Source organism: Aspergillus oryzae, chromosome 4 (assembly GCF_000184455.2).
Source record: "Aspergillus oryzae RIB40 DNA, chromosome 4".
In the NCBI taxonomy this organism is placed as follows: Eukaryota; Fungi; Ascomycota; class Eurotiomycetes; order Eurotiales; family Aspergillaceae; genus Aspergillus; species Aspergillus oryzae.
In genome coordinates this window covers 2,208,174-2,231,985 of record NC_036438.1, presented here as the reverse complement: position 1 = coordinate 2,231,985, position 23,812 = coordinate 2,208,174, and the positions used below count along the sequence as shown (strand labels likewise).

General features: G+C 48.3%; 5 protein-coding genes across 5 annotated transcripts; 3 read left to right on the top strand and 2 right to left on the bottom strand.

Moving 5' to 3' along the window:
* Nucleotides 1-249: 249 nt before the first annotated feature.
* AO090012000863 (peroxidase/cytochrome P450 family protein) lies at nt 250-5,189 on the bottom strand (the record flags this gene model as incomplete). Its single annotated transcript, XM_023236667.1, has 13 exons — nt 250-839; nt 889-1,165; nt 1,218-1,448; nt 1,511-2,003; nt 2,067-2,543; nt 2,600-2,755; nt 2,838-3,497; nt 3,556-3,898; nt 3,948-4,037; nt 4,089-4,197; nt 4,253-4,417; nt 4,468-5,033; nt 5,117-5,189. The coding sequence occupies 13 exons, from the start codon at nt 5,187-5,189 to the stop codon at nt 250-252; spliced, it is 4,230 nt and encodes a 1,409-aa protein (XP_023091571.1).
* A 1,109-nt stretch (nt 5,190-6,298) lies between these two features.
* On the top strand, nt 6,299-7,991 carry AO090012000862 (T6SS phospholipase effector Tle1-like catalytic domain-containing protein; the record flags this gene model as incomplete). The annotated part of the gene is made up of 2 exons (XM_023236666.1): nt 6,299-6,470; nt 6,529-7,991. The coding sequence occupies 2 exons, from the start codon at nt 6,299-6,301 to the stop codon at nt 7,989-7,991; spliced, it is 1,635 nt and encodes a 544-aa protein (XP_023091570.1).
* A 5,345-nt stretch (nt 7,992-13,336) lies between these two features.
* Nucleotides 13,337-13,819, top strand: AO090012000860 (Zn(II)2Cys6 transcription factor domain-containing protein; the record flags this gene model as incomplete). Its single annotated transcript, XM_023236665.1, has 2 exons — nt 13,337-13,619; nt 13,707-13,819. The coding sequence occupies 2 exons, from the start codon at nt 13,337-13,339 to the stop codon at nt 13,817-13,819; spliced, it is 396 nt and encodes a 131-aa protein (XP_023091569.1).
* A 425-nt stretch (nt 13,820-14,244) lies between these two features.
* AO090012000859 (uncharacterized protein) lies at nt 14,245-15,286 on the top strand (the record flags this gene model as incomplete). Its single annotated transcript, XM_001727756.3, has 2 exons — nt 14,245-14,411; nt 14,470-15,286. The coding sequence occupies 2 exons, from the start codon at nt 14,245-14,247 to the stop codon at nt 15,284-15,286; spliced, it is 984 nt and encodes a 327-aa protein (XP_001727808.3).
* Nucleotides 15,287-16,438: 1,152 nt separating this feature from the next.
* On the bottom strand, nt 16,439-19,046 carry AO090012000858 (PDPK1 family serine/threonine-protein kinase; the record flags this gene model as incomplete). The annotated part of the gene is made up of 2 exons (XM_001727755.3): nt 16,439-16,783; nt 16,839-19,046. 2 exons carry the CDS (start codon nt 19,044-19,046, stop codon nt 16,439-16,441), a joined length of 2,553 nt encoding a protein of 850 aa, XP_001727807.1.
* Between the last annotated feature and the right edge of the window lie 4,766 nt (nt 19,047-23,812).

Below are 23,812 nucleotides of genomic sequence, written 5' to 3'. Positions count from 1 at the left end.
ATTAGATTTTCAGAACAGACCCCTACGTTCTTCCAGGTGTCATCTGTAGTCCCGATCTATTAAGCTCAGGTGTTTTATGAGACACTCTTCTCACGGCACACAAATAAAAGCAATAAGAACATGGATTTTGCTACTACTATCTTACCTAACAAATTCAAAGCAAAATACTATCAACCCCACCGATTCCACGACCACCACCCCCTCCACTTCTCATACATCTCAAGTCCAACAAAATACATCCGGACCACTCTATGCTGTCTGACCAAAAAGATGTCCCGGAACCTGCTTGGCAGCATTTTCCATGCCATGGGGGAGAAAGAACCAGTTCCCCTGGTGGGGTTGAGTCTGACCCTGAGGCGGAGTTTGAGTTTGACCCGGAGACACAGCTCCAGCGAAGGGGTGGACCAGGCCGTGAGTGAAGTCTGTGACCTGCTGGCCACCAGGCAAATGGCCGACGGTGTTGTGGGCGACATCGTGGACTGTGCCCAGGGCGTGCTGTGGGATCGCAGCGGCTGAGGACACAGCTTGGTGGAGGAGGCTTGGGTGGGTATTGCCGTTTGCGACGCCGTTGCTGTTACCGTTGCCATTCTGGAAGGGGTTGATGGGGAGCGGGAGGTGGCCTGGGGTGGAGGCGCCGTTGCTGGGACCATTGGATGGGATGAGTTTGGTCAGTGGGGCTGTGACGCCGTTGGCTACTTTTGAGACAGTTTCTTGTAACTTGTCCTGGTGTTGTTTCTTCAAGGCGTTGGATAGGGCATTGAGGTCTCGGCCTGCGGTGACTGGGATCTTAGGGGGATGGTGAATGCCCTGGCCCTGGCCTTCGAAGTGGATTTTCCAGGCTGATGGGTAATTAGTATATGTTATGAATTATAGAGTCAGGGGACTTACTGGTTGGGTCGACGGTAAGGGTAGACCAGCTGTCGTTGAGGAAGTGCTTTTCAGTACCGGTGGTGATACTCTTCAGGACGCCCATTTGACCGGGGGCTGCTCGGAGGTTCTTCAGGCCAGCACAGACACGGACCAGGGAAGTGATGCACGACAGGGCGATTTCTCGTCCGAGACACTCGTGTGGTCCAACGTTGAAGTGGATATACGCGCTCGATGGTCGATCAAGCTTGAATGCTTCTGGGTCGGGGACAGCATCGGGATCCTTGCACGCCGCACCCTAGTGTATAGAATTAGTTTTGATTTCATGAAACTCTTAAGATCTAACATACCAATAGGCAGATCACCAAGTTGCCAGGTTCGAAGCTCTGTCCATCAATCACGGCCTTGCCCGCACAGAGACGGATGCTTCGTTGGGTGCTGGTCAAGCGTTGAGCTTCGAGGACGTACTGCCGGAGAGACTTGTTTGATGATTCCAAGTCCGAGCTAGCAGCAAGCTTTTGAATCTCTTCCCAGTGGTGGGAGTTCTCATCCTGGAGGAAATAGTTGAGGACATCGGTAAACTAGATCTCATGTCAGCTGAGACTCGGGCAGACACTACTTTCCGTAGACCAGGTGTACGAACCACTCCAATAGTTGCACCAACACCACCGACAGCGTTCATCCAGCTGATATCTGCAACCTCTGCGGGAGTCTTTCCTGAAGCAATTAATTCTTTAGCCACATTGTATCCATACCAGCGCAACGAGCCACTTGTCGACTGCCCTTCAACGCCTTTGCCGTCTCCAACCAGCTTGCCGACCAGAGGAATTTTGGAGGCGATGCTCTTGGCTGTAGAAACGGCCCCCTTAACGATTCCCTTTCCAGATTTCTCCGAAGCGGGCAAGTTGGATACGACCCTCAACGTGGTCTTGGTAAGAGATTCTGCACCCTCACGAGCCCATTTTCTGCGTTGTAAAGCCAATCCTGGATCATCATTGTTGAAACCAAAGATACGCACGTCAATGATATACTTGTATAGCTCTGCGACGTTGTAAGTTCCGTTCGGGTTCTCGGGGGTCTTGAGGTCCAGACAGAAAAGATCGGCCAAAATCCTAGTCACCATAGGGATGGCGACGCTAGAGAGAAGTTAGTGTGAATTCAGAATAATAGTGTTTTTTAAGAAAAAAAAAATAACTTACTCCCGAACGATGTCAACCTGGTGCAACTCCGATGTCAAGTTCAATGTCTCAGTGGCAAGTTGCTCTTTGGCCACGGACACCGCTGTCTCCGACAACAATTGCACGAACTCGGCGGGACTGTAGAGGATCTCCTTGACGAGAGTCTTCTGATCAGTGTTGGCCGGCTTGTCGCCTAGCAACATGTAGCCACTGAAGTCTCTACCCGGAATCATCTCATTCAGATACTTAGCCCAGATAACACGGAAGTTGGCCTGGTCCTTCGAGAGCTTGGTGATGGTGGAGTGCTTGGTCACGATAACGGTCTTTGGAGGCGGCGAAGGGTCATCAAGGGTATACTCGTCGATAGTTCCAATTTCCCGGGCGATCTGCTCGTTCATCTTCCTGGTGTACATAGGCTGGGTGATATGCAATGAGTTATACGGGAACCAGTTGGGAAGAGCGCGCTGGAACAATTTGTGGAACATCGAGCCACCCAGACTAGATAAATTCTTGTTAGCCATCATCTATAAAAGGAAGGAAATAATTGATCTTACATGTCATAGTCCTGTTGAACTTCGTTATAACCCCAGCAGGTGAGGTTCGAAGCCGTGTAGTCAATAGTAAGGAACCGATCCGATCGAACAAGCGTAACGGCGTCACTGAACACTGCTCTTCCAACGGTGTAAGGGGTGCATCCACCATGACCTACCCTACTCGTAAGCAAAAGATTTTCAGAAAGTAAGGGAGGTAAGTATACCAGGATCCATGCGTGGCTTGATATCCTCGAGGAACAGCCCAGGATACATTTCAACCATGTCAGGATCATCATAGAGCTTGCGCAGAAGATCAGCAATCTCATGATTCGAGTTAACATCCTCGAAAGTCTCGTGGCGCTTGAGTTTGAAGAAGTCGCGCGTCTCATTCAAAGAGGCTAGCTGCCACTTCCTTGCCTGAATGATACCCAGAATCTCAATAACACGGAGCGCCTTTGGAACCATCCTGGCACCGAAGCAGCCTGCAGGGTCCTCCATGCTATCCTTCATCAGCTGTACTAAGTCGGCGTCACTGAATTTGCCATTTTCACCACGCTTGAGTCCGCCAAATTCACGCTCACTGGGATCCTCGGGAATGCTCTGTTCGAAGCGATAAAGACCCTGGATGAATTCCTGTGGAGTGAGCTGGTCAACCTTCTTGTCTTGACCGAAGATATCTGCGAAGAACTCGTTCATCCATTTCTCATCGCGACGGGAGATAATAGAGTGGAAGCGGTACAAGAGATTGAATTCGACAGACACCTGGTTACCGATTCCTCGGGGAACACCCTCCGAGTCAAAGATCTTGTTGATCTTGACTCGAGGATCAAGAGTCCAGTCACTCGATGAATGATGAACGTTGGCCAGGCCTCGGATATAGTCGTGCAATGAGATATTAACGTAGAGACCATTGGTAACCCTAGACAATTTGCTGATTAGCAAACATATAAAATCAATAGTCAGTTTTTGGTCCTCACAGTCGAGCAGTCTGAAATAGATCTTCATCCTGTTTGGCCAGTGCAGCCTTCTTGTCCTCCTCGGATTTGGTTGCGGGCAGCGAAAACCGTCCTCCCTCATTGATCTTAAGGAGGTTGTCGGCTACATAGTTGTGGAAACGGTTATACATCACGAGAATTGCATTAACGCCGGGGGGCATTCCAATGAGTCTCTTCTCACTGAAGGTGTCTGGCTTGAGTAAACCGCGGACCTTGGTTCGAACCTTCATCTGATCCTCCAGGCTGGATCCATACAGAGGGGCGAGGTCAAGGTAAGAAGACGTGTCACTGATGTTAGGATCAAATCGGTTGCTCCGGAAGATATCTAACTCACATAAGCAGACTGTTCAAGGTTTTATGCGGGTCTATCTTACCATGAATGATAATCGTTGCGTGATAGAAAAGCACGGATGACAGACCAGCTGGGTTTTCTTTGAAAGTTTCATCGCTTCGAGCCATGAGCACTAGATGAGTTAGTAGTTTCTTCAATGGGAAGAATGCAGTTTAACACCTACAGTCAAAAAGAAGACCTGGATCGGGAGGAACACCATGCATGTGCTTCAATTTGGGAACGTTTCTCGCATAAGGGCTGCCCGCTTTTCCTAAGTCTGGTTGAAGAGGGTTCTAATATATCGATTAGTCAACCTCAATAACGATCATATTGCTCATTATAACTCACGTTGTAGCTTCCATCAGGTGTCCGATATTGATATTTGTTACCGAGATAGGTCATGGGTGGATGAGGTAAACTCTGCCAGAGCGTATCAATGAGAACGCCAGTCAACTTCTCCCTCGCTTTGGAGTTTCGAGGCAGGGACGAGACAATAGCGATGAGTTTCTCCATCTAAGGTCCTGTTAGCAAGCGCTATATCCTTAGATTCTCGTGCGACTTACCGTCAAATCTCGATCATCAATGGGTTTGCCCTTATTCTTGACGACATCCAGAAGCACTTTCAGATCTTGGACACCAGCCTTGAGCCCGACAGCTTTAAGATCGTCGCGCAGGGTGGGAGCCAGAACTTCCGGGTCTCCGTAGGGTTCACCTGCTTGATACCTCATATCATCCTCTTCCTCAGCAATCTTCCGCTTGTTGAAGATTTTCCAGTTGAAGGGATTGAGTTTTGACAGTATACCACCACTACTTCCAGCAATACTTCCGAGCGCACCTTTCGTTGCCTTCGGAATCAGTGACTTTGAAAATTTACCCAAAGGCAGATGTCCTTTCAGGAAGGAGAGCTTGTTGAGGCCTGGGATCTTGCCGAGATACTGGGATGCCTTTTCTTTGATCAAAGTTTGCAAGCCTTTCTCATCATGGCTGACGAACTTGAGGTAGAGAGCATAGAGAAAGAAGCTAAGTACAGTCGCGAGAACACCGTTGAAACCGAATTTACTCAGGACGCTTTGGAACCATTTTTGGTCCTTAGAACCGAAGGCCAGCGATGCCAAAGAGCCACCGCTGTCTGAAGGCCCAGGCAATATATTTTTGACTTTTCTAGTATCAGCAGTGGTTTCCAATTGTATACATAGTATTGAGGAGACATACCTAGAGATGAGCCCGAGGAACCCGTACTGAAGGGATTCCAGGACGACTTAGTCGTAGTGCTCAACCACCCCATGATGGTTCTCCTGCCTTCAGGGCAATGTCACTATCGCTAAGCAACAGAGTTTAACAACCAAGAAGTGTAAAAGAGTCTCTGCAATGAGAACAAATCTTGAGTTTCTGGGGAAAATGGGAGAAGGTCGTCAAGTCCCCCAGGTTATATACCATTCTTCCTCGTTGATAGATCCACTTTTTGTTCGGATATTTCTCGACAAGGTCTAGTCCTGTCGTGAACTCGGATTACCAGATATGACAGTTGCGCATAGATCGATACGAGGAAGCTGGATCACTTTGCCACAGTGCCACTTGCACTCTTGCTCCGAGGCAGACTGTCAAGTCAATTCTCTTCCCTTGCTCATCAGCTCAAGGACATACTTTAATGAGAGTGGATACCTAACGAGGGAGAGCCGAGAATCTCCGGCATCACACGTCACATTGGCTCTTGCTTTTTTGGGCGTTGTGAATTGCTTCTTTCTACCAGGGGCTTGCATCCGATGCCCTTGTAAGTCTGCTGTACGAGTGCCCGCGGAGTTATTGCTGGAAGCTAACCGCACATCCACTCACATATTTCACAAACCACATTGACTATCCAGCCAGCCACATGTATATTTCAGATTCCATAACTTAGCCTGTATTGGAGGGCTTTCCAACAACCCCTCTTGAACCGGAAAACCCGAGCTGAGCATCTGGACTATGGCTACATCATTTCTAACCAATGGGATCCTTCGCATGAATGTGCATCATGTTGCACTGCATGGAAATCTCTGCAACAGGGATGCGGTCAAGCAATAAATCTATCCCTAGAATCGGCGATTGCTTCGCAGCCATTGGGACCCAGAATATATGCACACAAACGCATGGCAACCGCTCAGCGCGGCGAAGTCCGGCGCTTGGGGCGAGAATATTCTCGGTTATACAAAGAAAAAGGGATAAGGAGAAAAGCAATATGAAGCTGAATATCACATGTGTTTCTCATGGACTTGTATCCCAATTAGAACATCACCGAGACCCTAGAGATATTCATAAGCTGGGACTGCCGGGTTTCCGGTCATTCAACACAGAGTCTCGTTCTTGATACTACCCTCATACCCTTAATACTCTGTATTCCTGAACTCGTACCTCACAATGCCACACGCGACAAGCGAAACAGATGCTCCTGGGGACAACCCACGTCGGATTGTCTTGTGTTTCGACGGCACAGGCAACCAGTTCCAAGGAAATGAATCAGACACAAATATCATGAAGATTTATCAAATGCTGGATCGACACGCTCCAAATCAATTTCACTATTACCAACGTATGTTGCAGATTCAAGCGTAGTTGTTGCCAGATAACCGTATACTAACCATTGCCAGCCGGTATCGGGACCTACGTCAAAGGCCAGTCCTCCAGCTCTGGACTGGTTCGATTCTGGCCCAAGATCAAATCCAAGATCATCAGCGCTGTTGATCAAGCAGTTGGCTCATCGTTTAGCGATCATGTCCTTGCCGGCTATCGTTTTCTCATGCGTTACTATTCTGAAGGTGATCATATCTACATCTTTGGATTCTCCCGTGGTGCCTACACTGCACGATTCCTCGCGGAGATGGTTCATGAATTGGGTCTTCTGTCCAGAGGAAATGAGGAAATGGTTCATTTCGCCTGGGAGACATTCAGCAACTATGAACAATCCCGCGGCAATGTTCCTCAGACCGAAAAGGATCGGGAGCTGAATGAGTTCATGAAGAAGTTCAAGAGAACCTTTTGCCGACTGGGCGTGGGTATACACTTCCTTGGCTTGTTCGACTGTGTCAATAGTGTGGGTCAGTTTGAGATCCCCTTTTTTCGCACGTCATATCGATACATCGCGACGCCCGCCGCCAAGTACATTCGACACGCAGTGTCTATCCATGAGAGACGGCTGAAGTTCAAGCCCGCCCTCTACATGATGGACAAGAATGGGCTCAATTCCGACTTCAAGGAAGTGTGGTTTGCGGGGAACCACAGCGATGTGGGCGGTGGATACAATCTCCAGAAAGGCCAGAAACATTTGCTTTCTGATACACCATTGAATTGGATGGTCCAGGAAGTTCTGCACCTGGAAGGCTCGGAAAGTAAGCTGGAATTTCAAACGACTAATGTCGAAGATGTCTTGAGAGCTGAAAGCGTGTTTCCCGGGAAGGAGGAGCCGGGGACCAATGCGTGGGAAGTCAGGCGTCACACTAATCAGCCACATGATTGTCTCTGGTTCGGGCATGCATCGGCTTTCTTGATGGTTATCTTCTGGTGGATCCTCGGTATGCACCCTTTTACTCCCCACCTTCTGTTCCTTTCTTTCTTTTCCTTTCTTCTTTTTCTTTGCGTTGTGACTATACTGAATGAAGACCTGGCAGAGATACTACCTATCTTCACCCGATTAGAACTGGAGAAAGGAGAGTGGGTTCCCAGAAGGTTTCCACCCAACTTGGGAGCCCCGCGGGATATTCCAGTCGAAGCCAAGATCCATTCGAGTGTGAACGAGATGGTCAAAGCGGGGATTCTAGACAAAGAGTCAATCCCCAAGAAGGGTGGCGACAATCCCAATCTGCCCAACCCCGCAAGTGTCGTTTCGACTTTGAAGAGGGCCAGGAAAAGCCTGGCGCGCCCAAAAGCACCTCCCGAGGATTCCGTAGCTGAGGGCCCTGGCAATGATGCGCACAAGGTGCATGAGAATGGATCGATGAAGGGGATCAAAGGAGTGCATAAAGGGAAGGGGGTCAATGGTGTGAATGGAGTGCATGAACTGAATAGCGTAAATGACGTGAACGGGAAAGGTCTGAATGGGGCTGTGGAGAGCTGAGATCGATTGTGGAGTTTACCTGCATGAGTCTTCCTTTGTAGTTGAGTTGGTTGGTCCATCAGTGTTTGTCTTACATGTAGCAGCAATTGATCCCTGTAACTAATTAACCCTGTCGATGTTCTTACCAGGAAAGGAGGTCCAAGCGAGGAGTTGATTGAACCGTCTCAGATGTACATAGTGAAGCTTTTCCACTATCTTCGACGACCACTTCTACAGTACGACTGTCATAACTGCAAAACAGCGAATTGGTAGTCTGTGTAGTTATCTCCCTTGTTCACCAAGGATACTATTGATAGGGGTCGTCGCCTTCTCTTTCACATGCACTTTATCTCTACGTCTATGAGCTGCTCAAAGGCCTCTGGGCTGCATGCACTGTGATGTATAGATGATTAAGAGTGAAATGAATCAGTCGAAAAACCAATACCCACTGTAGATCGTAGGCTCTGAAACATCTGGGGCTAACGATGCACAGTACTCTCAGCAACCTCCTAAATGAGAAAAGGTCGCACTGAAGGCTGGCTGAAGGTGGCGCCTAGGAATATAGCGAACGTCCGACTAAGAAGTTTAGGGTAGTTTGTTGATTATTATACTTTCGGAACCTTATTTTCCAGACCTAGAACGTGGTAGTTCAAGTCTCCTATTGCTATTGGAAGACTTTATTGTCCGGCGTTCATGCCTTTGCTTCGTATAATATTTACTTATATCCGTCCACCCTCGGGGTTAAGACCTACTCCATACATTACTTGAAATCTACACTGACTAGCAATGACGCCACAGGTAAATTATTGGCTTGGGATCCTTGGATCGAGGTGGACCTACAAGACCTGTCTCAGCATTAGCAAAGCAAACATCTCCACTGAGGGTTATGCATGATGTGTTCGCGACGGAAGTAGAGCATTTATGCTTAGCACGACGCACGAAAACGCATGCTGTGCAAATATTACACCTCTAGATAGCTCATAGAATCCATGTGGACCGGGTGGCTGACCGACTTGACGATTATGGCTCGTCGGTTCTCTTTCCCCCGGTAGATTAGCATTACGCCTAATTGAGCTGACATCCGAGTCTGCGTGCTCGGTTTCCAGGTGTAATTATTGCTTGCTAAATGTTTGACGTTGATTGGTCTCGTCCAAGTCCATGCAATTGACCGCCATATTCCCGGAAACGCCGATCCCTGTCAGTAGGCACATACATAGTCACAGTAGTATCCAACCCTACCCTAGTAACCCTACTAAGACATACGTGATGGTCCCCGATCTGTGCGAAAGCTACTGCGCATACTCTGTACGTTGTCTGTACATCGGCAAGTAATTCCCCTCCTTCCACTTGTTGGACCAGCCGCGTTGCCTCGTATTGCTGTTGTTATTACTTACGGTCCTATGTGGGGGCCTTCTTACTATGCATCGATTATCCATCGCTCTCATAGTTGTGATTCCGTTCGATCCCATATGCCATCCCCACTGACTCTTTTGGTCTGGATGCATGGCTGGGCCTGCAACCAGTCTCGCAGACACGGCTGGCGGTAGTTAGAGAGACCATATTCACAATGTTGACTCTCGGTCGGGCTTTGATTTCAAATTGCCCCCAGTCATAACGTCATTGTCATCTCAACTAGATCAAGAGGACGGATTTACGATATATCCACCCGTGCCCTGAACTCCAAGCTGGGTAACAGCGGATACTCCCTGGCGTGTATTCAATAATTGCACTATAGATAGATGCATCCTACATATTACCCTTTTCATACGCCTGTGGCCTCCCGGATTGGGTACTTCAGCTGTCATAGTATAGAAGTATCACATATCGGCAGGCATTATTTTGATCGCTTGGTGACTTTTTGTCAAATTACGTTCTAGCAGACGAAAATGTGCTAGGTCATGTCACAACCATACTGTTCCGTCCGTGAAGTAAATTCGAAGGCGATTAGATTCAGGAAGTGAAGTAAAAGAATATAATGGTGGACGAGATTAGATACCTATTTACACCAGCGTTCGCTGACAATCAGGCATCAAATAGATGCCCTAATTGACACTGATCTTCGCGGGCAAGTGATACTAATCCCAAAAAAAGAAAAGTGCCACAATCGGAGAAACATTAATCCAACCGAACTGTGAGTCAAAAGCCAGGCAGTAATCCCCAGGCATCCAGGCACTCTTAGTGGAGGCAATACTTTGTTCCGGGCCAAAATAAGTGGAGCCGAGACAGCGAACAAGCGCACAAGCGCACAAACCCGTGACCACACTGAAAAATTCGAGCCCACAATCAGTCGGCATCATCAGCGACAACACCATCGACAGAACCTAACGAAACCCTTTCCCCGTTCATCCGCCAAATACAGTCAATATGGGTAAGGTATGTGAATAAGTCGTCCACACCTTCTTTCTCGCAGGGGGAAATGCTGATTACTGACTTTACACCGTTATAGGTCCACGGATCGTAAGTAACCCTTCGCCTCACGACCCCTCCATCGAAGATATCTCCAAGTTTCAGATTCTGACCCTTTTTCTCAGCCTCGCTCGTGCCGGTAAGGTCAAGGCCGCCACTCCCAAGGTCGACAAGCAGGAGAAGCCCAAGACTCCTAAGGGCCGTGCCCGCAAGAGGATCGTCTACACCCGTCGTTTCGTCAACGTCACCATGACCGGTGGCAAGCGCAAGGTATGAGAAAGCGATGGAGATAACATCTTTGGCATGGCTATTGCGATGGAGGCTGATATCTACAATAGATGAACGCCAACCCCAGCTCGTAAAGAACGCACTCTGCGAGGGTTTGATCGTCCGGCGACCGGGAATCCCCTAGGTCGCCGTGGCGAAGGGAGGCTGAGAATGTGATGCATATTTGCGTTGGAGCCATACGTGGCATTTGAAACGGTCTCTTTTTTGCTTCTGATCTTGCGAAACGGGTTCAAAGAGTCGGTTTAGGATGAATAATGTTCAGTTATCGAACTTGACATAGGGGCGAATACAATCACATATTCGGCTTCTCAAAGATCTACTGAGACGACACGACCTTGCTTCATCGTACACTGTTCTCCCGGACAACCTCCACAATCTCCAGCTTGGTTGGAGGACGACTCTGGCGGTTCAACTCCAGTATGACACAGGAGGTGGCTGAGTCAGTCTTGCCATCCGTGGACTCGCCTGTTCTCGCATATACCTCGTCCATCTTTTCGCTAAGGGGCTGGATATGTCGGGTGGCAAGGAGACGTCATGTAGATCTACGCTGCATCTTGTGGTTGAAATGGCCTGGCTTGTCAAACGTTCTCCGTAGACATTACCGAGCGTGGCTCAAGATGCAAGCGGACAAAGAAAGTGTAGCTTTACCTCCTATCATATTGTTCCTGGTTCCTTGTAGTGTAATTTTGATTGTTCGATATCTTAGATCTTGGCAACTACGAACGCACGCCGACCTTGTTCAAAGCCCCAACAACACCTTCGTTCCTAATGCCCAGGATACGACGCATGTAAACTACAGCCAGGTCTCGTACTGACAGCCAGGCCTTATGCGTCTTATACCTTTTGCACAGTAGTGCTGGTGTGTGCTTGGGTTTACTCTATTTTCACGACTTCCGCCACTAATTTATGAGAGGAAGATATCCAAACTTCTGTATATGCTATTATTACTATAGCAAGTCCAACTAACCAGCAAAAGGATTCTTTATGACCATTAGAATACTTATCGACTGATCACCCATAGCTACCCCGCTTCATGCCACCGGATCTTCACATTATCAGCTGGGAAAAGAGTAGTCATATAAGCACTAGAGGTTAAACCCATTTACCCTATCATACAAATCTCTCCGGTATCTCGTGTGCACAGAGATTCTATTGTTGACTCGTGAAATTGCAACCTGGACTGGATGAGCCAACATGCAGATCATGATCAACCAGATTCCTCCTATAAGTATAGTTCCAAAACCCCGAAGACCCCGGACTGGCTTACAGAGCGGAGTCATCTTGCAGCAAGTGAGAGATACGCCGAATGAGAAGTTTCAACATTGCTGCAAATTATCTCATCGACTGAATGTGGCTGCTGCCTCTGGTCTGAATGAATATGTTCACATTGATGGTGGGATGGACAGATGGCATTTAAATGGCCCTACTACGCTGTTCGACTGTTCGTGCCTCAACTTTCTCATTAATTTCATACTTTCCACTCTGAATAATAGCAATTTCATATATGGAAGCACCAATAAATGATTTTAACGGTCCCGGTCTATACTTGTTTCAAGTCCAGCACAGCAAGAAATACCTCGACCTCGACGAGTCCAAGAAGGCTAACCATACCAAAGTCCAACAATGGTACGGTAACCTATGGTGCCCAGGGCGAATTAGTACTGACATGGTTAACCTCGTTACAGGGAGGCACGAAAGCACCATGAGGACCAGAACTGGGTCGTTGCTGCCGCAGGGCATGACGAATACCTCATCCTGGCGGACAAGGCAGGGACATGTTTGACTGCTCCTGGTACTATCACTCTTTATTTATATCATGTCAAAGAAGTGAAACTTCTTGTTAGTTAACATGAGCTTATCTTTTTCACAGAGAAAGACCGAGAACCAGCTACTGGAAATCTCAAGTCAGCAACTGATAAGCATATCAGGTGGAAGTTTGTCTGCGCGGAAGATGGAGCTTACTTGTACGTGGATTCTGTTGTTTTGAAGATTCTTGAGAGAAGATATCATCATACATCAGAGCGATATACTGATAAAGACAATTTTGTAGCGTTCATAGTGTGGCTCATCCTAATTCGGTTCTTGACGTCCAAGGTATTAGCCACGAAAATGGTGCTCCTGTGCTAGTTTTCCCGCTGAATAAACAGAAAAACCAACAGTGGAAGTTGGTTGCCACGAAGTAGTGCGGGTAAGACTGTTCCCAAACAGAAATGGACTTCCCATCCACTGGAGCATTGCTGCACTTGATGTGATTATATGATTGATGTGACGTAGAAGTAAAGAAGCATGTGATCTAGAAGCCCTGGACGGAACTTTTTAGGCTAGATTTAAGGACACCTCTTGGCGACCATACCGCAACAGGGTTAGTGCAGGAGTGAAGAGTATCAGCTTATCCGCCATCTCGCTCGCGAAGTTTCCGACATTATTGCGCATTTTTGCGAAGATATCCTTCTGTCTTCTTCCCAGCGGTTTTATTCCCCCTTGTTCTACTATAGCGATGTCCGAGTGGCGCAGCCATCTTCCGCTGATGTCCGATTCTTCTTAGCCAATTCCCAAGGATGGCGAGCGTCATACTCCGATATACTTGAATAGATTCAAGTTGATTGTCTAGGATCTAGGTGTCTTACCCCCCAAACCAGTGACTCGTTCAACCCGATAGACTCGAAAGCATCATGACGAAAGGCTGCTACACTTGTCGTCGCCGGCGCATCATCTGCGATAATGGCCTCCCTACGTGTCGAAAGTGTCGGGATGCGGGGAAAGAATGCCTGGGCTATCAGAAACCCCTCGTCTGGGTGAAAGGTGGTGTGGCCAGTCGGGGAAAAATGATGGGACGCAGCTTTGATGATGTTGCGCAGAACACTTCAGATCGCAGTAGTGAGGATGATTCTAATGCTGCCGCCGATCCCCCGCCTCCCGAAGTTGGCGCCCAGGGTCAGGACAGTTTGGATACTGGTTCGTACGATGTGCCCCAGACATTGGCCTCTGATAATACCCCTGATGCGGCACAGTGGGGAAGCAATTTCGACTTGATTATTCCAGAGACGAGCATTTCCGTGGTGGATCATGTTCCCACGCCGCGGGGCATGGTTGATCCTTTATTCAAAGACATGGATTCGGTATCAAGGTTCTACATCTCACACTGTGAGTTCTAGATCATTTTTCCCCAGAGAGGATACGAGGTGCATATAGCTGACTTTCTCTTCAAGTCCACCAGAATGTAGTGGGCTGTCTTGCGTTCTATTCCAACGTTCGGAATCCATACCGCGATCTAACGGTCTTAGTGGGTGACTCCCCCGTTCTCGCCCATGCGCTTGCTGCCACTGGGGCTCTACACTATGCGTTACTAGCAAGCTGTGACTTCTCACCGACACCGTGGCTGTCGGATGGCGCTTCGGTCACTGGGGCCCTTCCATCCCCGCAGGATGTTGAAAAGGCGGTGATCAGTTCCATGTCACGACGCCCAGCTTCCAAGTTCTATGAACAATTCTTAAAATTGAAACAACGCACTCTCCGTCAACTGTCACTGGACTTGCAAGACCCTCTCAAACAGAACGATACCAAGACCCTAGCAGTGATCATGGTTCTTGCTTTGATGGATGCAATTGAATCAGGCGACGGCGCATGGAAGTACCATCTGGAAGGCGCCAAGAAACTCTTGGTGAGCCGGCAAAGCAAAAGCCCATCTAGTCCAACACAACGCATGATCGACTGGTTGGACGCATTCGTATTTGACAGTTGTCTCATGTAAGTCAACAATCACAGAGGAACTCCGTCTTCCTCATCGCTAACTATTTACCCCCAGCATGCAAGTCATGGGCGCTACACTCGCAAGGCCCGGCTCCCTCTCCAAACCCTTCTACTCCTCCGACATAGGCCCGGAAACGCTGAAACGCCTCGAAGAAACCGCCTGGATAGGATGTCCCGCCTACCTCCTCGAAGTCATCTTCTTCGTCCACGAGGGCTGGTGCGTCGACCCAGACCCCAGCACCAACCCACCCGCCATGAACTACTCCTCGACATTCCTCCCAAAGGGCTCGAACCCCCTCCTCCAACCCCCAACAGCCCTCCTGCAACACATCCAAGCTTTTGACCCAGTCGCCTGGGCCGAAGAAATGCAAAGCTTCCTCCACCTCCCCGACCTCTCCGTCCGAACCGCACTAGCAACCATCTGGCGCGCCGCCGTCTACCTCTACACCAGCCGCGTCCTCTCCCGCCCTCGCGCCCACGGCCGCGCAAAATCCACCATCCCAGGCCTCCCACCCGACCACAAAGCCATCACCAACCTCCTAATTCAAAAAATCCCGCTAATCCCCGTCGCAGACGACCACTTCAAATGCCTTATCTGGCCGACCTTCATCGCCGGCGCAGAATGCACCGACCCTTCTCTCCGCCCAATCCTCCTCCAGACCCTCAGCGCAATTTATTACGATGTCACATCCGTGAACGTCCGCAACGCAGCCTGGGTTCTAAGTCTGATGTGGCAGAAGCGGGACTCGAGACGGGCTCAACAGCAGCAGGATGGTGATCCCTTTGGGTCTTTTGTTCATGATGATGGTGAGGACGATTTCGACTGGATTCAGGAATTGGATGATTCGCGCATCGATTGGTTATTTATATGATCCTGTTTTACACTATATATAATGCCTTTTGTCATGAGTATGATGTTACGGATGTACATATTGAATATAATTTTTGGTAGATATTCCTTTTTTGGATGTCTTTTTTTCTAAGATTGAAAGAAGTACAGATTTTTAGATATAACATCATAGCCAGTAGAACAATTGACTTTTCCACGCAATCCCAGAGATATATAGGAGCAAGTCCACAGCAAGTAGCTAGTCACAAGATATCCAACCAGAATGGAAATTTTTGAATTCGACTATATCAAATACCATTGAAGGGGAAAGCTATTTAACAAGAACGGAAATGCATGTGGGTGAAATCGAGTAGAATGAAAGGAACATGGAGATGGGGAATCTGGCAGGGTGGAGAGACGCATAGTAGGGGAATCAATTCAGCTCCTATGGAAAGAAAACAAGAAAAGAAAAAAAAAATCCGCTCAGTGGAACAAACCGAATGGTATAATAGCAAACGGAACCTGAAGCAGGAATGAGTAGATGTCGGAGCCGGAAAAAGGGGGCTATCCTGATTGTTTTCTGTATTGAACTCTGTACACCGACAAAGCGTTATCCGACAAGGCTCTGTGGATCGTCTGTTTCGACCAAGCGAAGATATATATCTCAATATGTAGAGGAGAGAATGATGTTGGGAAAAAAGAAGGAAGGGAGAAGGTAAACAGAAGAGGAAGCAAGACAATACAAAGCGAAAAGAAAAATAGATGCCAGATGAGGGATATATGCGTACTCCTGCCCATCTAAATGCAGCGATCTTAAGAAAAGAAACACGCTCATCATTGCAAAGATGCAAGGCAAAATAGAAAATCACATCACAAAAGGAACTGCTGCAAATGCCCGACAAAGGAAATAACAGTGATTGGTTGAGGGTCCATATCAGTGATACTCCAAGACCTGTCAACAATAGAAAGTATGCAAGTCACATCAGCCCGGAGACATCAGGTAGAAGCAAAGAAACTGTGTTATAGTCCGGGACCAGAGAAAGAAAATTTAAAGTTGCGATCCTGCGCAGTAACCAACCCCGATGTCAGACGCGGGAGATGTTAGATAAATGTGACGCTCAGACATTGGTTGGAAAGATCTAACCTGCGGCCGTCGCCGAGGGAAGTCTTCTGTGAGTTCTGGCGAACAAGTCGTCTAGAAAACGGCTGCCAGGCCATTCTTTGAATGGCGTCTACTGAACCGTTTTTTGCCCTTGACGGAATCCGAATCTGAAGGTTGATGCTTAACTAAAGTGGCTCGTCCAGGTGGGTTCTCATGGTGAACCTCAGAGCTACGGTCCAATGTGTTGGCATGGCTCGACAGCTCGGACGATATGTCACGGAAAGCCTCGTCAGCCGAGTATGTTCCGTTCGCTTGCTGAGTTAAAGCCATCTCTCGTGCACGATCCAGAGAATCGACCCATTCCTGCGAGTTGGCAGCAGTCGCGCCTGCGTTGCTAGATGATGGTTTAGGGTCTTCGAAAACGTAATGTTTGTCACGCTACACACGCAGGTTAGCATCAGTTCAGCTATGCCACATGTAAGGATAAGCATACCGTGTCAACGACCCAGCAAGAGAAACCTTTCGAATCCGTTGAGGAGCGCCAGTGTGTTCCTGGAGATAGCAGAGAAATCTCCAGCTTTGCCTTTTTCTCATCTCCACCAGCCGCAGCCATGATAATACGTGCAGAGGAGGTGACCATGACCAGCCTCTGCCGCTTCTTCGTTGTGCTTCCCCCGAAGAAGCGGGAGAACTTTTTCGGCGCTTCGCTCTCGCCACTCCCACTCTTGGTGGAAGGGCTATGCACAGCTGGCGAAGACAGTACCAAGAGATTTCCCAGTTTTAATATCCTTTCATTGCTTTTAGTAAGCACCGGCGACCATTCAATATCGAGCTGGCTTGGAGGCGGCAATTCCGTGACAAGTCTGGGGACTACTCTAGGATTGGCATTGTTGGTACTTGATTGTCCTGCGTTGACGCCCGCAGAGAAGGCGTCCCCTTCACCCGCTCCGTTCAATTTGATCGGTTCGCGAGGTGGAGGAACATAAGCTTTGAGACGAGGCGCTTTTTGTTTCCACAAATCCGGGCCCCAGGTCATCCCCCGGAAGAACTCGTGGCTCTTGATGTGTTCGATTGGCAGCCGGCGAGTCGGGTCCAATACAAGAAGACGCTCGACGAGGTCACGGGCAACAGCAGGGAAACCGAGAGGAAATTCATACTCGAGTCCGACGATTTTTTGGAAAGTCAGGTATTCGTTCGCTGCTTTGAAAGGGGGGCGACCAGCCAAGAGTTGATAGATGATGCAGCCAAATGCCCACAGGTCACTTGCCTTGCACGCATTCTTGTCTGTTAATAGTTCGGGGCTGACATACTCAGCCGTACCAACAAAGGAACTTGCACGCTCTTCTTCAGGGATGTCTGTCGACTCCAATGGTGGCACCCCACTCGTGCTCGGATCTGGTTTGCGCTGGCCCTTGAGAATCTTTGCTGTACCGAAATCTGTGATTTTGATGTGCATCTGGCTGTCAAGAAGAACGTTCTCCGGCTTCAGATCGCGATGGATAACGCCACGCCTATGCATATAGTCTATAGTGTCTAGAATCTGAGCCCCATAGAATCTCGTGCACTCTTCGTCAAAAGTGGTCATGCGTTTCAGCACTCCCAACAATTCACCACCCTTGCAAAGATCCAACACAAAATACAACGAGCGTTCATCTTGGAAGGTATAATAAAGTCGGACGATTCCAGGATGTTCGGTAAGCCGATTCAGGGTATCCTTCTCGATATTCACATATTTCACCTTCTTCTCTTTGATGATGTGCCTCTTGTCCAAAATCTTGATAGCGTATTCCTTGAGCGTTTGACGATCTGTCCCGAGCACAACAGTGCTGTATGAGCCTTCCCCCAGTGTGCTTCCGAACGAAAAGTCGCGGACGCCCTTTTTGATGTAACGAGCAACAGGCTTCCCGTTGGCATCAATCTCTTGCCTCACTGCAACAGCGGCACCTCGGTCATGCCAGTCCTCGCCGTTCGAGGATTGGCCATTTTCCACCCCATACGGGGGTCCAGCGAGTTGTGGAGCCCCCGACGGACGCGCGCGAGCACGGGACGGCTGGCGCATCACCATGGGCCCATTGCCTATCGGTAGCTGCGCTGTCCTATATGACCGATCACTGTGGCTATTATCGCGTACTGGCACTCCTGCCTGGTAAGCTGCAGAACCACCACGGGATTCCGCCCGGGCCAGGCTTTCGGAGGCGGACGATGCAGCGGAATCGGTACGAATCCGATAAGAACCCTCCCGGGCCGCTAATGTCGACGTAGACCCATTCGCATACGCGTAGAGGCCCGACAAAGGACGAGAGGAGCCCAAAGAGCGGTTCTGTTGTGATGGTTGAGGGTATGGTTGTTGGGAAATATAGGCGGGAGATTGTTGGGCAGCTTGCTGCGGTGAATCGGTCTGAGGAAGATATGTTGAACTTGGATTCTCAACTGGCTTAGCCAACGGCTCAGTTGTAGCTGGGGCATCGTGAAGATATTCCGTGGAAGGTGGTATCGACGGCTGGGGTGGTGTTGTCGACAGATGATCGTCTAGTTGTTCGGACCGAGTCGATTCGCGCGTAGATTCGGAATCTGCTGGTGGTTCAGAAGCAGCAGTCGGGGCGGGAGTGGTCGCATCCTCGGAAGAATGTAACGACGAATCGTCCGGGTTTGCAATCCGTAGGCCTCCCAAGGCTTGGGATAGGCTGAGATCCCCATCCATAATGGGCACAGGTGGTTATGGAGAGATCACGATGGAGGTCGAAAGGGGGGCGGAAAAAGAGATACGGGGGGCGGACGGGGTTTTTGGGCGCGGCTTATAGCCAGAGAATCCACCACGCCGTGATACCCGAGAGGGTGAGGGAAATAAAAAAGGATGGAGAGCGAAAAGGAGGAGGAAGAGGACGAGGGGAAATGGTGGTGGTCAAGAAAGGGAGTGTAGGAGAGAGATAATAATAGAGTAGAGCCTCCTGCGAATATAGAGGGGTGGCCGACGGACTATGGCGGCGGTCGGGGGAGTTGCGGATGATACATGATACAACTAACGACACTCGTAGGTATAGATAGAACTTGTATCCTGAACTCTCTTTCAAATCCAGAATAAAATTCGAGAGGAAATAAAAGAATAGGAAACAGAAAAGAAGCGAAACGATCGGATTACGAATGGAGAAGAGGGAGAAGAAAAAAAAAAAACAGAAAAAGGAAAAGAAAAAATAAAAAAGAACTATAGAGGTGAACGAGGGGTGAGAACAGGAGGTAAAAAAGAGGAGATTCAAGAAAGAGGCTGAAGGTTGGCAGCCTGAGGTTGTCAGGATGTCCTCCTTTGGGAAATCAGTTTATTATTAGCACCGCATCCATAGCTCTTCCAGTACTAGTATGTAAGTAAAAGTAGTAGTAAATAAGTGATTGCCTAGAGACAAGCTGGCAGTGTCCGAAGATCCATCGTCCGGCTTAATTCTATTTTCTTTTGACTGGATTTGATTTTTCTTGTCTTTTTCTGTTCAAGGAATTTACATTGGTCCTGCAGGCCCTCTTGACCTCGGCTTTGCCGTTGGCTTGGTTGAATAGTAAACACATGTTCTTTTGATAATAATCTAATTGAATTCTAATAAAAACTAAACTCATAATAATAATATAACTCCATACATGATACCACCACCTACCTCTACAGGGTACAGCCACGGCTCCACTTCCACGGCTTATTATATATCCATCTCTATCCCGTGGTTGTAGTCTACACTACCAGAGACATCGTGACTCGAATAAAGCTGGATACGACAAAATTAAGGGAGACGAATACGAGGAACTACTACCTAGATTGGGAATGCGACAAGAATACATCTCGTAGAACACTTATTCATTCTTTGTAAGGCATACATAGTACTAGGAGCATACTGCTTACGGATTCACCATCGCACTTTCCTTGAAGATTCAACACCTGTAATTTCATAGCAGTGACTTGCAATAATTTATTCCTTGGCCGTGCCCATTGGCTTCAATATATGGGAGGGCGTACTTATAATTTACCATATCCAACTACACCACCCTCTCATCGTTAATTGACGGGGCTGCTCTCATTGAAAGGAACATCATATCCACAGCATCAGACATCATGATTCGATATAAACCTACCCGTGTTACACTGGGCGAGAGTGATGTCCACGATTGTCTGGAAAGATTGTTCTTGCGACATACCAGGTTCGTTGAACGGCAGGAGCAAGATACAGATCAGAGCGACAGTGAGAACAACGAGAGTGCATCTGTAGACTCGAATAGCTTCTCTCCATATGCATACTCTGATGGGTCCAGCTGTGATAAAGATCTGCATTCACTGTTCAGTGAGAGCCCATCACGTGGAAGTTGGCAAAGAAATCGCCGTTCTTTCTCTGTGTCTCCATCCATTGAGGCGCATAGCCTATCTCCATCTGAAGAATTACGATGGGGCCGCATGACCCATAGAAAACAATCCTCATCACCAACTAGTGCAGATGTGGAGAGACCAGATCCGCTAATTGCAACTGGTGACTATCAATCCTTTGTTAACACTGATTATCTTGGGTTAGGGTCATTGTCAAAAGGCATTCACTGGCAATCTCCTGTCAAGCCACTAGTGGCGTGCTGTGCCGAACCGCTGTATCATTCACTGAAGGCACACTCTCTGTTCTCGTTCTTATCAAAAAACTCCCTATCGCGATGGGAAAACTCCATCAACACAGCATGGGAAAGGGCGAGGCAGTTCTTTGTGGCCTCTGGTAATCACCCCGCTTCAGAACACTCCCTGTGTTGTTATCCACGGGGAACAAATATCTCTAATGTAACTCTTCCTGCGGCTTTCTCAGCAGACAGATTTCTGGCCGATAATAGCCCCTACTTAGAAGAGGGGATCACAACTGGTATCTGAAATCACCGCCCCCTCCTTCTGACGTGTGTGACTGAAGCGTGCTAATAATGTGCTTGATAGACAACACGGGACATGCCCCAACCCTGCCTAAGTCAGCAAGTGCAGACGTCGACTTCGAGCTTCGAGCGCAGATGATAACGCCCAGACAATTCCAAGTTCCAGCTCAGTCTCCTGATTGCCTTACCGACATATGTTTAGATGAGAACCCCAGTTTGCTAGCAAGCCCAATGACAGAACCTGCAAGGAAGACCCTTAAGACTACAGAAGGCAGTAAGATCGACACGTCTGTTTCACCACATGGCGAGCAGGTTGGATTTACAGTCCGCCATAACAAGGGCTCTGATGCCGAACCCCAAAAATCTGAAGCTGAACTACCGCATAAGGCTTGCGATGCGGCGTCTTTAGACATAACTTCAAGCAGGAATATCAGGACAGGCTCTGGTAAAAGAAGCTCGTCGCCTCTTCCCGAAATTATTGACAGAAACCACCAAGGCGATGAATATGATATGGGTGAGGGAAGCGACTTGCCCGCCAGCAGCATCGAACGTGATCAGCATGATGCGTCATACACACACAGCCATAGAGGTACACCCAACGATGATACTGCAATTGAGCCTCCACTGCCCGCCACACAGGTATGTGCAATCGATAGAGAAAATCACAGCAAGGACTAATAGCCGCCTCGGTTCTTTTGTTTCAGATCGAGGATGGCGTGGCAGAGCCTAATGCCTTGATGTTCTCTAAAGAAGAGATGGACCGAATTGGCGCCATGTTGTACCGAGAAGCTGACGCAGCGCTGCGATGTCTTGTTAGTAGTCAATGTGAAGGGGCACCTATTGTAGAGCCAGACTTGATGGTGTCTACGAGTCCAAAGGAGCATAATGGACAAGACAATTTGGTAGATCCACATGGCGGCCGCTTGGAACCCGCCAGTAACGTAAGTCGTCTTTCATGGCCCTTTGGGCTCTGTCTCTCATTGACCAGTTGCATAGGAACGAGAGCCAAGCCAGCATGTCATGCGAGCATCTGTGCAATTTCAGAATCAAGTCAACACTATGATGGCTGAGCTCTATCATCAGGTGGAAGACAAGGCTGAAGACTTTGGATTGGCCTCGCTTAGGCGGAAACCATTGGGTGAATGGTATAAAGGCACCTAGACTCGAGTGGGACTGGCAAGCTTCTGGAATGGGTCGCATGAAATTCAGAGCACCCATAATAAGCCGGGTGTCTTACAAGTTCCAGGCTACTTCTTCCAATAATAGATCAACCGCAACGTATGTTTCACTTTAAGCGGGTGGTCTGGATCTGGCTTATAAAGAATGGTGTGGAGGATCAGTACCTAGACCCTTGCAGAGACCAATACAAAGATTCGGACAATTAAGTGCGTCTTCCCCAATTCTCGTCGTACAACCAGTTCTGTACTGGATGGATGATAGATCAGGCAACGGAGTATCCGTAAAGTGGAACAAAACTTGGTCAAATGTACACCGCCACCTTATTTAGGGAGCTTTTCCCACCGCCCCAAAAGAGAGGACATTCGGTCAAAACCGGAACATTATTTAAGTACTATTTACCGGTTAAGGTAATAGGGCACAGGACCACTAGGAATCAGCATGATCATATTAACCACAGTAAATGAGTACACTAAAACTCCACACAAAACACAAGACTTGAAGAAACACGCTCAAAATAGTTAGTGTCTAGGAATGCACAAAAATGTTCCTTCAAAGACAATCTCAGTTACTCCAAAATAGAACTGCCATATTTAGCACGGTGTGTCTAGAACCTAATGGGAATACTACATACCCGGCCGGGCGTGATCATGTATTGCTCATCTAGACAACGTCGGAGAGTTGTTCCCCGGAAAGAGAAGATGGGGGAAATTAGAAGACCATCTCTTTATGATATTACCCAATGTGAGCCCGTGTCATCTTCCAATTGTTTTTGCCCGTTCTCGCCAATATGAGTATGCTGAGATTTGAGTTCTTCATTACCCGCCCCCTTGATATCTCGAATCTGGGGAATCTTCACAAAAGACTTTACGCCTTCTAATTTCTAGCACACCGAAGAGCTTGGCAGGTCAACAATCGCAGTGGAAGTAATTTCCTCCTGTCTAAAGATTTTAATTAAAGGCATAGTCCCAGTGCCCGCGTGGCGTCGCCCAGTTTGCCCGACAAGGACGGGGCATTGGGATATAGGTTAACAAAGAAACCATCCTCACAGGGAGTGTCAAATCTTAAGAAAAAATGTATTCAAGCCGCTTATCGGATACAATGTCCACTCCAACAACAATACATTGAGGATAATATAAATAGGCCCTATGGATACCCTCTAGAAGCATACAGATCATCAAGCTCACTACCATCAGTTTACTCAAAGCTACACACCATGCGTCTACTTCTACCCTTCATCGTCCTGCCTTTGGCAGCCCTGGCTACGCCGTTTGGAGAACCGGACAAGCCCGTTGACCCGAAGGCAGGTAACTTCAGTTTCTCCTGCAGAGACATCAAGCTCGACGGGAAGCCCAAGGATGACGCGAAACCAGGTGATGCGCTTCATCACCTGGTTGCAACCTGCACAGCTGGCGA